Below are 14,756 nucleotides of genomic sequence, written 5' to 3' on the forward strand. Positions count from 1 at the left end.
TAATGCATTGTTGGCCTCTTTTTCTACTGGCTAGTAAAGGATTACATTGGCACCATCCAGCTTTCTGTATTCTTTATACATTTTTTTTTTAACTGAACTATCAGGCTACCAGAGTTACTGTGTACTTAGTTTCACAGACAAATATTTATAAACTGTACAGTTAATATTGAAAACAGGAAAGCCATGTAGGTCTATAGACAGAACAAACTGAGCCTGTTACTGTGACAACAGAAACTGTTGATGGTATATTATTTTAAATTTTGTTTTTAATTGTTCATTTGACTTTATATCTTGATCTTGTATGTAATGATCTTGTTTAAATTTGTTTATTAATTACTACATATATAAAAATTTCTGAAAAATGAAAATTACAAAGATCCTTGCCCCATAAGAACTTATCAGGTGATATTTCCTTAATGGAATCCCAAGAGGCTTCAAGAAAAATACCAAGGACTTGAACCGGCAGTCTGTATAAGTGAGGGCTATGGCTGTGATCACCACTGTTACAAATATCTTTTTGTTACTAATATTCCACAGAATCTTCTTCTGAAGAAGAGAGCCCTGTGACTGGAAGGAGGTCCCAGTCCTCACCTCCTTATTCTACAATTGATCAGAAGCTGCTGGTTGATGTCCATGTAGGTTTCCATTTTAAGACATTTGTGTCTGTTTTTAATTTTCAACCTCTTTTGGCTTACATATATATTTTCTTCTTTTTGTAAAGGAAAGGTTGAAGTGTTTATTTTTAAAATTTTAAAGATGAAGTTTCATTCCAATATGAGTATATAGAATATAAAATATAGAAATTAAACTTGAGATGGAAAAATATTTAATTGATCATAAAATATTTTATTTTCACATTTTTGTATCATAACATATTTGACAGAGGAATGGTAGAAAAATATTTGTAGCAACTAGTTTCATATTAAGTAGAGACTAAGATGCATAGTTTTTGTCCAATGACATTTCTTGGACGAAGAGACAATGCATAAAACATACAGTGAAAAATAAATGTCATTTTCCATTTTTTTTACCTTTGTAATTACTTCTACCCTACCACACATGCATCACTTCTAGGTTGTTCAAAGTTTGCTATATGACACATATTGTCAGTGTAGGGTGGTGACATACATCTGAAGACGTGTGAACTTATACCTCAGAACATATACAATCTTGTCAACCAATGTCACCTCAATAAAAACATAATAAAAGGCTAGACCAATAGGGGTAATAAAAAACAAAGTGAGTAAATTTGGGCTTGTGTGATCAAGAAAAGCCTTTAATAATCATAGTCTGATGTTTAAGTTTTATTATCTTATCCTCACAAAATTGTTGGCTCTATCTAAATGAATGACCATCTTCATTTCAATTTTCTTTCATTTCAATCTGGAAGAAATTGAAAGGCTACTAGAAACTACATTAATCTTTCTTGTGCACACAGGTTCCAGATGGATTTAAAGTAGGAAAAATATCACCCCCCGTTTACTTGACAAATGAATGGGTGGGCTATAATGCACTCTCTGAAATCTTCCGGAGTGATTGGCTGACTCCTGCACATGTCATTCAGCCACCTGAAGAGGATGGTGATTATGTTGAACTCTATGATGCTGGTGCTAATACTGATGGTGGTGATGATGATTCTAATGATGTTTATGAGGATACTTATGACCATGATAATGGCCATGATGATTTGAATAACCAGACTGACCAGGCTGATGATGTTGGTGAAGACCATGATGACGGTAACAATGATGAGGCTGTTGATGATGAAGACAATAATCATGAATATGCTCCTATTTGGCCAAGGTTGGTTTCTGGATTACTTGCACTATCCATGTTTATAATTGCAGAACTATTTATATCTTGAGTTTACTTTCAAAATGTGTTACCCAGAGGGTAAATGAATTGCATGTGCACATTGATTAAAAGGTTGTTTTTCAATAATAGGTTTTAAATTGTTTTAATACAGTATACTTAATTTTACATTTTGGTACATTATATAATTTTTTAGTATTCAAGTGTCTGAATATTATATAACTGTATTTATAACTGGAATTACTTGGATGTTGCTGTTAAAATTAATGCTGCTGAATTATCCTCCTCTGTAAAACTGCAATGAGTGTAAGGAATGGTACAACTAAGTGGTGTGCTTCTTAATAACTATAAAATGAAGTCCTGGTAATTTTGAGCAAAATCCTACATTTACTGAGAAAAATTAATTACAAACTTGACTCTCACTTGATATTTTAGGCTCCATTTTTTACTAACAGAAATATTCTTGGAATTCTGAAAACTGTGGTAACTAAAGTCGTACTCATTCAATTTTATCTTCTTACAGAGTAGTTGCCCAGTAGTATTTAATGAAGTAGTGTTTTTGGCATGCCACCAGTTGTTTGCTCTCTGTGTAGTTTCTTGTTCCTGCTCTAAATGAGTATGTTCTTATTTACAGATACTCATGACCTGTATTTACTCAACTTTCAAAGAAGACTTGTTAAAAGACAATATTGCGGGGATGGGAATGAGAGAAATGTTTGCTTTTAAGAGTGGAGTCTATATATTCTATTACTTTTCAAATAATTTTATGGGGGAATATACATGACAGAACAGACTGTCATTGAGTATTTTTTTTTCTTTTTTGCCAACTAAAGAAAATCTACCAGGATTTTCTTGTAGTCAAATACATATGATTTTAAAATTACCATAGGTGCACATGTTTAATGTTGTCTTTTGCAGATCATTAGGACATTTTGTTAAGTTTGTTGTTCTTAGCAACTCATTAAGTGACTATATTAGGTTAATGAGATCTATATTATTGAACTTCCTTCTGGTACTAGTAAGCAATCGATGGGACTCTGTAACAAAGCAGTCAATACATGTTAGAAAATCAAGGCACATTTTATTTATTTTTTTTATCTTTTATTAATTTTATTTTTTATAATAAATTTTATTTTTATATTCCCCATACAATTGCAACCCCCCCATTCTGACCCCAATCCCTCTCCTCCCGCCCCCCACCACCCAAAAAGTGTCTCTGGTTCATAGTTTTTTGTTGATTTTGATTTTCACTTTCTTATAGTTATTCATTTTCCTGGTCCCTTATTTAAGTTTTCTAGATTCCTGCTATGAGTGAGACCATCCGGTATTTTTCTTTTTCTTTTTGGCTTATTTCACTGAGCATGATCCCTTCCAGTGCCATCCATGCTGCTGCAAATTGCATGTGTTTATCTTTTTTGAATGCTGAGTAATATTCCATGGTATATATGTACCACATCTTCTTGATCCAGTCATCTATTTTTGGGCATTTGGGCTGTTTCCAAAGCTTAGCTATTGTAAATAGTGCTGCTATAAACATAGGGGTGCAGGTGCTCTTTGGAATTGATGTTTCTGTGTCCTTTGGGTAAATACCTAGGAGTGGAATTGCTGGATCATATGGAAGCTCTATCTTTAGTAGGTCAAGAAATCTCCACACAGTTCTCCATAGTGGTTGGAGCAGTTTGCACTCCCACCAACAGTGCAGGAGAGTTCCTTTTTCTCCACAACCTCGCCAACATTTGTTGTTGCTAGTTTTTTTAATATGTGCCATTCTCACTGGTGTGAGATGGTATCTCATGGTAGTTTTGATTTGCATTTCCCTGATTACAAGTGATGTTGAACATTTTTTCATATGCCTGTTGGCCATTTGCATTTCCTCTTCAGAGAAGTTTCTTTTTAGCTCTTCTGCCCATTTTTTGACTGGGTTATTTTCTTTGTTGTTGTTGAGTCTCATCAGCTCTTTGCAGATTTTTGTGATCAGTCCTTTATCATTAGTGTTGGGTGCAAAAATGTTCTCCCAGTCATTGGGGTTTCTCTTTGTTTTTGTTATTGTCTCTTTTGCTGTGCAGAAGCTCTTTAATTTGATGTACTCCCAGCTGTTTATCTTTGCCTTCACTATCACTGCTTTGGGTGATGTATCTGTAAAGATGTCTTTGATGTGCAAATCACGTAGTGTTTCATTGCCATGTTGCGTGTGGTTCTTCTACTCCCTACTGTCTGTTTTCTAATTTGCCGTATGCGTTGGGACACTGTGTTGCTGGGACTGGCCGGCATCTTGGGTGAGCTTCTCTGCTCCCCTCTGGCTCCTCCGGGAGCCATCTGTCAGTTTCAAGCAGTCTTTACTGAAGAAAGGTCCCTGTTCTAAAATGCCGATGTGGGGACACACTCCCCTGTGCTCCTGGTCTGCCCCTGCGGTGGGTTCCCTCTCCCCCTCTGGGCTTGGACTGCAGGCCAGAGGTGTTCTGGTGTGGGCGAACTTCCCCGGCTCACCTCTGGCTCCTGAGGGAGCCTTCTGCAGGCAGTCTTTACTGAAGAAATGTCCCTGTTCTAAAATGGTGATGCGGGACACACTCCCTGCATGTCCAGTCTCAGGCACACTCTTATGAGTGCCTGGTCTGCCTCAAGGCACATTTTAAAATGAGCAAATTAGATATATATTTCAAGAATTAGTTAAATATGTTCTGGTTGATCCAAAATAATGGACTTAATCATTTATGTGGCTGTGAAGTTGCTAATGCATGAAGTAGTGTATTCTTTAAGAAAAATAAAAACATATTCTTGCTACTCACCTAACATATGTTCCTAATAAAGGATGCAAATTTTCTTCCATCTGCCATCCAGATGCAGCCATGGAATTGACAGTGACTATGGTGTTAGTTCAGTATTTAAGACTGACAGGATGTAAAGGCATTTTCTTAACTATATCTTACTGGTAGTGTTCACACAAAGTAAAAACATGCCTGGAAATACTACATATGTGTAAAATGCATACTAATTCTGTTTCATCTGCTGACTTTCGAGTGTGTTTTTGTTGGGTGGCTTTCTGTCATTAATTGGATCTTATTATCAGGCCAGGCTATGGCAATGATGAAAGCTGCAAGCAAGATGGTAGAAATGGAAATGATGGAGGAGAAGGATCCTGCAGCAACTATGGAAGTCACCGAAACAGAAGAAGCCAAGGAGACGGTGCAGCCAGTGGGGTCAGTGCAGCGATTGGAGAGCAGGAAGGACAAGGAGCCAATATAGATGGTGGAAGAAGAGGGATGGATGGTGATGGAGGCAAGGGAGCTAGTGGAACCAATGAAGAAAGTGAAGCCCTTGAACTCAATGGAGAAAATGGCTCAGAGATAGATGATCTGGGATTGGAGAGAGCAGCATCTCAGGACTTTGGACATCAACAGGAGGTAATTCACAATTTGAAAATGAGAATATTTTCTCTCCTTGTGAATGTGTTTCTTTACATGATATGTTACATTTTCAGCCGCTCCAAATGTACTCTAAATTACTATCCCATAGCGTGAAAATTTTTTAATTCTAGCTATAGATAAATCTTTATTCAAATTTTGATATGAAAAAATATCTTCTTTGTTTGCTAAGATCACCCAGATCACATGTTTGGGATAGTGTCTTAACACATACAGTTTTTTTTTCCTGGGAAGTTTTCATTGTCGAAAAATAAGCATAAGGTACCATTTTTCCACTGTAAATGGAGGGCACAATTTTTTTGAGGGCACAATTCAGTGAATTAAGTAAATTCACAATGTTGAACAATGATTACCAGCATTCATCATCCCAAACAAACAATTATTCCCTCATAATTGCCCCCCTCAGTATCTGGTAACCCCTTTTCTCCTCCCTGTCCAGACACCTTACATCCTTATATAAGTGGAATCATGAAATATGTATTCTTCCATGACTGGCTTATTCACTTGGCATATTTTCAAGTTTCATCCATGTTGTAGCATATATTGGAATTTTTCTTTTTAAGGCTGTGTAATATTCCATAGTATGAATATATCACATCTGTTGGTGGACACTTGGGTTGCTTTTACCTTTTGGCTATAGTTCATGAATAATTCTCTGTGAACATTGGTGTACAAGTATGTTTTTAGAGTCCCTGTTTTTAATTATTTTTACTATATACTTAGTCCTATGTACCTAGGAGTAGAATTGCTAAATGTAGAATTGTTAGTGTAGAATTTCTAGCTTCTGTTTTAACTTTTTGAGGAACTATTAACACATAAAAATTAAATAGAAATAATTTCCTGTGTTTAGACAATGATCTTCTCATTCACAAAAATGTTTACTGACTAGAAATAGGTTTAGAAATATTCAAGTAGCTTCACAGGTGCTAGATCAATGGGAATTACTAAGAGAAGATTTCCTGAAGCATGTGGTGTTTGAACTAATTCTTTACAAATGGCTATCTGAAAACACAGGTGAGATTTCAGACAGAAAAAGGATCATACCAATTTACTTAACCGCACTATTGTCTGATATCACAGAAACTGACTTAAAAGGTGCCATGTTCTTTTGTGAATTAGTGGGCTTGTGCAAGTCATTTCCTCTCTCTGTAAAGCTGTTTCCTCACCTTTTCACTACTTGGTGAGCTAGCATTCTTCATGATGCAACTCACATATTATCTTTGACTTCCCAAGGCAGGATGATATGTCCCTTCCCCAGTGGTTACAAGCATGTTCCCCATAGTTTGATTTCAGTAACTACAACACTGTAATTTAATCATTTGTTTACTGGCTTTTCCAACACACTAGATTGTGAATTCTTAAAAGGTAGGAGTTACCCTTGATTACTTTTCTCTACCCGCTCACCAAATCCCGTGTTTCAACCTAGAGTTTGGTTTTGAAAGGCACACAATAATTATGGAATAAAAAAGGAAGGAAAGAAAGAAAAAGGGAGGAAGGAAATTCCCTACATGGTGTCCAATGGGAAAGCAGTATCAGTAGAAAAGGATCTATGTTCTAGGGCCTCCCCTGGTGGCGCAGCGGTTTTGAGCGCTGGGCTGCGAAGCTGCCCACAGCGTCTGCAGCGCCGGTTCAATCCCCGGCCACCTGTGAGGGCCCCACATGGTGCGCAGACCTCTCCTGCCGTGCCCGCTGCTCCCCTCAGCAGTGTATTTCGTCAGTCTGCCTGTTCTGTTCCCCGCTATGGCTCTGTTGAATTTTGTCACAGAATTCTGACTGTACCCAGTGCTTGTATAAATAAATACTTCTGACTGTACCCAGTGCTTGTATAAATAAATAAATAAATCTTAAACAAAAAAGGATGTAGGTTCTATCTATCTGTCTGTCTCTCTGTCTCTCTAGCTACCTGCCTACCTGCCTACCCATCTATCATCTGTCTACCTATCTGCCCACCAGTTTACCTACTATCTTAATTAAAGACCTGAAAACAGGGTGTGTCATCATAGTTTTCATAGCACCCCTGAGTATCTCCAGTTATCTCAATGAATGTTTCTGAAATTTACAGAGTGAATGAATCTTTATTTCATTTTAGTTGAGAAAGGACAAGTTGCTATACAATATTTTTGTGGTTGGAAAGGTCATAAAAACAAGTCTTTGGTAGGGATTGCACCTCTTCAAAGGCAAGAATCACTGTTTAGACACAAAAAAAATGCTTATCAAGAGACAGGCTTACCAAAAATGGTATGATTTCCAACATGATAAGGCATCTCACATGAGTTCTGTCACATTTTGGCATTTTGTGACTTGAATTTCTTTGTAAGTTCATAGAAGTAGGATAGATTTTCAATGAAGCTTGTTCAAACTCTTGAATTTGTGTTTTATTTTCCATTACTATCTTTGTCACTTGATAAAATGAAATTGATACCTCCACAATGATAGCTGAATATAAGTCTTGAAATCAAACTTTGGCTTCAAACTCTGGTTCCCCTAATCATCTCTGTGATCCTAAATTAAATGATTTAACTTCTCTAACCTTTAGTTTCCTTATAAGTAAAATGGAGGTCATTGTATTTACCTTTGATTTTATTATAAAGATTCACAATGATATACAATTAAGAAGACAAATAGCACCTGGTGCACAATATTCTACAAATGGTAGGCCCCAAACTGTATATCCAGGGATTTAAGCTCCTTGTATTTCTTCTCCAACATCGTCTCAACAGAGGTTAGTTCTCTCTCTTCTGATAACATTGCTGAATTCTGGTAAATGGATTTTATAAAGGTGCAGAATTATTAATGTTACAAATTTCACTCTCTCAAATGACCTCCATGCATATGTTTCTCTCACTGTTAATCTGCTAATAGAGTCAACATCAATTTTCAATCTTCTTTTAGGTGTCAGGTGGTAAAAGTGAGGCTTCAAATGCCATTGCCTTGGGCCCTGCACTCGCAGCACCTGGTGACGAGAGTGACAGTATGGACATATCAGAGGTATCAACGGTGTCAGGATTTTCTGCCAGCTACTCGTCTCCATCCAATGGTTCTGGGACTGCAAATGCTGACTTTGCCAGTGCCATCTGTAAGTGTGTTTAATATCCAAATGTTGGAGTCTGTTCACATACTAAAGAAAGTGTTTTACTACTGGGTCACAATCTGAAAAGAGTCAAGTTATTCAGATATTGAGTTGATATAAATTCAGGTAGATAGATGCTTTTAAAATATCTACTTTTCCCTGATTTTTATGGCACCTAAAGTGAACTACGATTAAGGAACTGATTTCTTCATTGAGTTTTTCTTCTCTTTTTTGGTAATCTAGTCACAGTAAGTAGAAATACATTCATATTCAGAAATGTATTTTAACCATCATGATTTGTGTTACATGTTGCAGAAATGATATCGCCAGTAAAAAATAAAAGTCAGTAAAAGAAAAGGAACTTTTCTAGGCTGTACCTCACTTGCAGAAACACTGAAACATATATGGTGTACATGGTATAGACTAGTAATTTCTCTTACTCTCTTCCCTCACTTCTTCACAGTATATGCTGGATTAGTGGAAGTACCTGAGAAATCACCTGAGCAACCCTCTGAAGTCAATGTTAACCCACTGTATGTCTCTCCTACATGTAAAAAACCACTAATCCACATGTATGAAAAGGAATTCACTTCTGAGATCTGCTGTGGTTCTTTGTGGGGTGAGTTGCGTTCTTAAAACTGTGTTGTGTTTTTAAAGAACATATTTTTATCTGTGCAGCAAAATTGTGAAAAAAATCATAGATGTAAAACATTTATTGCTGTTACTAAACCATTACCACCAAACAAAAAAATGTACATATGCATAGTAGTTAATTCCTTATTTTGCTGATTTTTTTCACTTAATGAAGTTTGATATTTGAATTGGCACGCCCTTTCCTTTTTATGCTATTTTTCTTTTTAACATAAATTAACTTAGTTAAGGTATAAAACTGGGTTATGATTATTTGACATTGAAGTTAGTATTTTTAATTTAGGGTAGTGTACAGTATACAAGACCTAATAAGATAGTACAAGAAAGATTTCTGCAAGTTCTTCCTTTTAAATAATCTTGAAGATTTGTAGAGAAAAAGCCTATAATTTCTTAACATTAATAAATTTTTCCAATCTTTTGTTCCAGAAGAATTATAACCTCATCATCAGTGCTAAGACAGTGTTTTACCTTAAGCCAGTCTGAATCATAAATAGAACAGAATAAACAAACATCAGGAAGGGAGAAATCCAGAGTAAACGCCAACTTCCCACGTGCAATTTCATAGATTTTGCTTAATATGCTTGAACAGGGAACAGAATTTTAAATTTAAAATAGATCAGTGTAGCAAACATTATACTGACATGTATTGAACATCTCAGGAAAAAAAAATGTCGTCCTCAAAATTCTTCTGCTAATGTGTCAGTTAAAAAGAAAGCAAAGTTTGCTGTTACCATTTCAGTCCGGCAACCACTCAGATGTAGCTAGTGTTTACTAACTTATTTTTAGAGTTTAGAAAAATAAAAGATTACAGTCAGAATTGATTGTACTTCCCCTCCCTCCTTGAGTCCCCTCTGGGGGGAAAGATGTTCCTAAACCTGCCATCGTCCATTATTTAGAGAACTGCTAAAGGACAGAGTGGGAGAAAGTGAGGGCAGAGACACATGCCTTTCCTTTTTATACCCATGGAGCACAAATATTCTCCAAATAGAGGGACATCACAGAAATACTGACTCTTATATTACTTTGCTGATTTTCTCCTGTGTCTCAAGTTATGGGGGAAAATCCCACAGTGGTTTGAAATATATTCTAAATTTAGTTCAATCTTCTATTTCACTCTTCTCATTTAGTCTTTAAGTAGTGCTTATATTTGCATGAATAGAGCCCCAGACAAATAACAAGAGTAGGATTTTAGATATATGAAAGTAGGATCTAATTTCATAGACATTTAGCAATGTAAGTTTTTAAATATGTGCATGAACACAGAATCACTCAATTTAAAAACAATTTATATATAATTATTTTTAAAACATTAAACCATTAGTTATAGTAAGAAATCAGAAACTAACTGAATTGAAGTGTTTGTATGTGCTAGATATCCTTAATGTCTACTAGTAACTTTCATTAAAGTTTATTGATATGTGTGTATGTATGTATGTGTGTGTGTGTTTCTGTTTGTGTGATGGCACACCAAACTCCAGTCAGTAGAATATTCCCAGACAGTATTAGCTTCTGTTATTTAATGTATTTCAGTAAAATTTTTTCGGCTTAGAGTTCATTGTTACACAGAGTGAAGTTAATGTTAGCCCAAAATGATGAAAAGGATGAAAAGTCACCTTTATATAGATTAGCATGCTGCAGGAGCAAAAATATATTAATATAAATTCAATTACAAAAATGTAATTTGAGCTAATTTAGCACTTTTCTTTTTCTATACAAACAGGAGTGAATTTGCTGTTGGGGACCCGATCTAATCTGTATCTGATGGACAGAAGCGGAAAGGCAGAAATTACTAAACTCATAAAACGAAGGCCATTCCGTCAGATTCAAGTTGTAGAGCCACTCAATTTGCTGATTACCATCTCCGGTTTGTCTGAGAACTAAAATTAGCTGAGCAATTATGCAGACTAATTAGGTTGCAAACTGGGTTAAAGATTTTCCCAGGTGAAAGATTTCATAGGAAAGCACTTTAAATATAACCTTTAACTGGGACACCAGACTTTCCTTCCCATATTTTCTTACCTATTTACAATTTAAACTAACTTCAGACCCTCTTTCAGTGTCTTGTATGTGATTGTAATGCAACTAACCCAGGTCAGTTAGAAGAAACACTATGTCATTGTTTTCTGTAATAAGCACCTGTAACATCACAGCTCACAATGTCACCCACCCAAGTGCACACACGACCACTCGAACAATGTATACAATAATTGGGTAAAATGAGACTCTATTGTCCCTGGCACAGTCTTATCATAAGCACCTATTGACAGGGTCTGTAACAAGAATAGCTTGAGAAAAAAATATTAAAACTATTTAATTATTTTGTAAGTATGCTGGAATGAAAAAGCACCCCCGCCCCACTGATCCTTATTGATGGTCCAGACATCACACATCCCTCTCATGTATGCACATGATCAGGGATAGCTGTGTGTCTCTGAATTTCAGAAGGTTCATGACTTAGATAAAAGCTTAGGTACAAATGAATGAATAGTAATTGTTGCCTGCATAGAGACAGTCTTAAACTGTCCCAAAGAAGTAGGTAGCTGCGAGGCACTTTGACTATTAGAAGTGAGAGATCAGAGAGACTTTGCCATCATATTTCCAATTTCTAAAGGAAAGACTGATGCAATGTCCTTTTCCAAAGTGCTTTTTATTTTTATTTTTTTAAGATTTATTTATTTATTTATACAAGAACTGGGGTATAGGCCAGACTCGCGGGAGGGTGAGAGGATTCACCAGAGACAGAGCGGGGAACAGAACAGGCAGACTGACTGAAATACACTGCTGAGAGGAGCAGCGGGCCAAGACAGGAGAGGTCTGCTGCGCCATGGGGGAATCCTCACCGGCCGGGATCAAACCAACACTGCAGGGGCTGCGGACAGCTTCACAGCGCAGCACTAAACCGACTGCGCCACCAGGGGAGGCCCAAAGTGCTTTTTATTTTAATGACAAGATTTGGTTAAAAAGGCCAAAGACTTCACTTTTCTATTCTTCTAATTGATGAAAAAAATAGACTGAATAAAAACACTCTATCTTTGTTTGTTTGTTTGTTTTAATCTCTCAGGCCATAAGAACAGACTCCGGGTGTATCACTTGACCTGGCTGAGGAACAAGATTTTGAATGATGATCCAGAAAGCAAAAGAAGACAGGAGGAAATGCTAAAGACAGAGGAAGCCTGCAAAGCTATCGATAAGTTGACAGGCTGTGAACACTTCAGTGTCCGTAAGTCTCACTTCATGTTTACTATGGATATGGAAAGTTTACTTCCCTCCATTTGGCAAAGCACATAGTTGTGACATGCAGAGTAGAGGAAGGAAGGAACTTACAACTGCATGTGCAAGAACAAGAGAATTTCATTGAGACATCTTTTATGCCTCGATCATGTCTGTTACTTAGATAATATTTATTGACTGAAAAGATATTGAGGTTATATTTGGTTTGCTTTCTCACCTTTTTTTCCCCATTACCAGTCACTCTAAATACTCAAGATGAACCAATAATTTCTTCCTGCCTCTACATAACTTCAACTATATAAATGTTCTTAGTGTGTCTTCAGTAACTTACAAGGAGATTCATATGCTGTTGTCTTTCTTTGGAATAGCAATTAAGTATAAACATGTAATAATTCCCTCCATTTTTTTAAAGATTTATTTGTATTTATTTATACAAGCACTGGGTACAGTCAGAAGCGCTGGAGGGTGAGAGAATTCACCAGAGCCAGAGCAGGGAGCAGAGCAGGCAGAAGGGCAGAAGTACACTGCTGAGGGGAGCAGCGGGAGGCAGGAGAGGTCTGCGGGCCATGTGGGACCCTACTCCGGTGGCCGGGGAGCAGCCGGGGATTGAACCAGTGCTGCAGAGGCTGCGGGCAGCTTCGCAACCCTCCATTTTTTAAATGAGAAAATCCCTTTTAATACTGACCAGGAAAATTTACAATTAATCAAAAAGTAAATTATTTTGTGGTTTGCTGCCTCTGGCTCACATTGTTGATATTCATGAGTATACTTGCTAAATATTTTCTGTCTGCTTAGAGTATTGTCACAACTGTGAAATGGAGTAACAACTCCAAGGTCTCAGAATCCTGCTCTCAGCTGTCAACAGCTGGGAAGTAGTAGTATGTCAGCCTTTTCCATTTCTGAAGCAAATCCCTTCTACACTCATCCTTCGTCTTCTTTCCTATTTACTAATTGCCCCTTCAAACAGAACTCACGGCCTGGGTGAGCTAGCTGGAATCCCATGCTGTTGGTTACAGCAGTATACTTAGATCCCGACAGACCATTTGTGTACTGTTTATAATAGGCTATCCCAGGGTAGGTTTTCACGTGTGTGAGCATATATATACATACACCATTAAAGGGAGATCTGACAACTTGGGTATTAAATAAACATGTGGTTTTCTTTTAGTTTCATGTGTCACTACTTTCCTCCAAATCATATTATGTAATTTGGTATCCATGAGTGAAAGACATTCCCAGATGTTAACTGAGGAGCTTGTATAGCAGAACAGCCTCCTACCGACTTACACATTTTTCAGTTCAGTAAGAAAGCATTTACAAAGATGGTCATCTTGCAAATCTGTACTCTTGGTAAAGTGGAGGGACTAGTCAAGTCTAGTTGTCCTAACTGACCCCATCTCAACCTATCCCAGCCCTCATGAAAAGCAATTCACTTGTCCAGTTAAGTCTAGTTGTCCTAACTGACCCCATCTCAACACATCCCAGCCCTCATGAAAAAGCAATTCACTTGTCCTATTAACAGGTGGAACAGTAGCATCTTCTCTCAGGACAGTGATGTTCTCATACTTGCATGGTATTTCTGTGGCATTCCAAGATCCCACAGAGGAATAGACTGACACCAATTACTGCTATATATTAAAACATAAGGAAGTGTTTTCTTAACAGAGAATTCCATTGCTTGTTGGGATTTTATTAATCATCATTCTCTGACCTACTTGGGAATACTGCAAAAGAAAAAGAATGAGTAAGCTAAATAAAAGGGAGAGGTGTGTGTGAGAGAGAAGTCTTATCTATTGGTCATAGATGAAGTCTGACTAGAGAGGACAGAAGTAATGTCCCAACCAAGGAAGAAGGGTTCTAGCGCAAATTGTAAATCTAGCAGGTAGGACAACATACTCCATAAAAACTAGGTTTAGCCTCGAGCTTGCATATACTTTTAAATATATCTTTATTCTTAAAAAAAACAGCTTTGTTGAAAAAAATGTAAGAGACATACAATGATTCAAAAATGCCATACAATCCAATGGTTTTTGGTATTTTTAGTTGTATAACTACCACCATGATCTATCATCATCCCCCACAAAGAAACCCCATAGCTATTATTAGTCACTCCACATTCCACCCCTCCTCTATTCACCTTATTCCCCATGCAGTCCTAAGTAACCACAAATCTACTTTCTTTTGCTGTAGATTACTGGACAATTTATTTAAATGGATTATGCATTATGTGGTCTTCATGGCAGATTTCTGTCACTTAGCATAATGTGTTCAAGGTTCATTCATGTTGTAGCACATATAAACATGTATCAGTACCTCCTTATTGCTGAATAACATTGCATGATATTGACATTCCACCTTTCGTGTATCCATTTTTATACATGTATTGTGTATATATCTGCATCCTTTCCACTTTTTAAGTATTAGAAATAACATTTTTATGAACATTTTGTACATGCATTTGTATATAAGAATGCATGTTTTCTTTTTTCTTATGTAGAGTGTTTTTCAAAATGGATACACCATTTTTACATTGCCATAAATATCAGGGTTCCATTTTCTCTTCATCTTTG

The 14,756-nt window shown here is 36.8% G+C and overlaps 1 protein-coding gene across 1 annotated transcript in view; it reads left to right on the forward strand.

Moving 5' to 3' along the window:
* NRK (Nik related kinase) overlaps positions 1 to 14,756 on the forward strand; it is a gene marked incomplete at both ends in the record, with an annotated part of 135,068 nt that overhangs the window by 106,923 nt on the left and 13,389 nt on the right. The window contains 7 exons of the mRNA XM_084258718.1: positions 538 to 635; positions 1,439 to 1,803; positions 4,880 to 5,213; positions 8,127 to 8,310; positions 8,768 to 8,923; positions 10,676 to 10,819; positions 12,017 to 12,175. Coding sequence (XP_084114844.1) covers positions 538 to 635; positions 1,439 to 1,803; positions 4,880 to 5,213; positions 8,127 to 8,310; positions 8,768 to 8,923; positions 10,676 to 10,819; positions 12,017 to 12,175 — 1,440 coding nt within the window. The remainder of the gene's footprint in view (positions 1 to 537; positions 636 to 1,438; positions 1,804 to 4,879; positions 5,214 to 8,126; positions 8,311 to 8,767; positions 8,924 to 10,675; positions 10,820 to 12,016; positions 12,176 to 14,756) is intronic.

The sequence above is a fragment of the Talpa europaea genome, assembly GCF_964194135.1.
Source record: "Talpa europaea genome assembly, chromosome: X".
In the NCBI taxonomy this organism is placed as follows: Eukaryota; Metazoa; Chordata; class Mammalia; order Eulipotyphla; family Talpidae; genus Talpa; species Talpa europaea.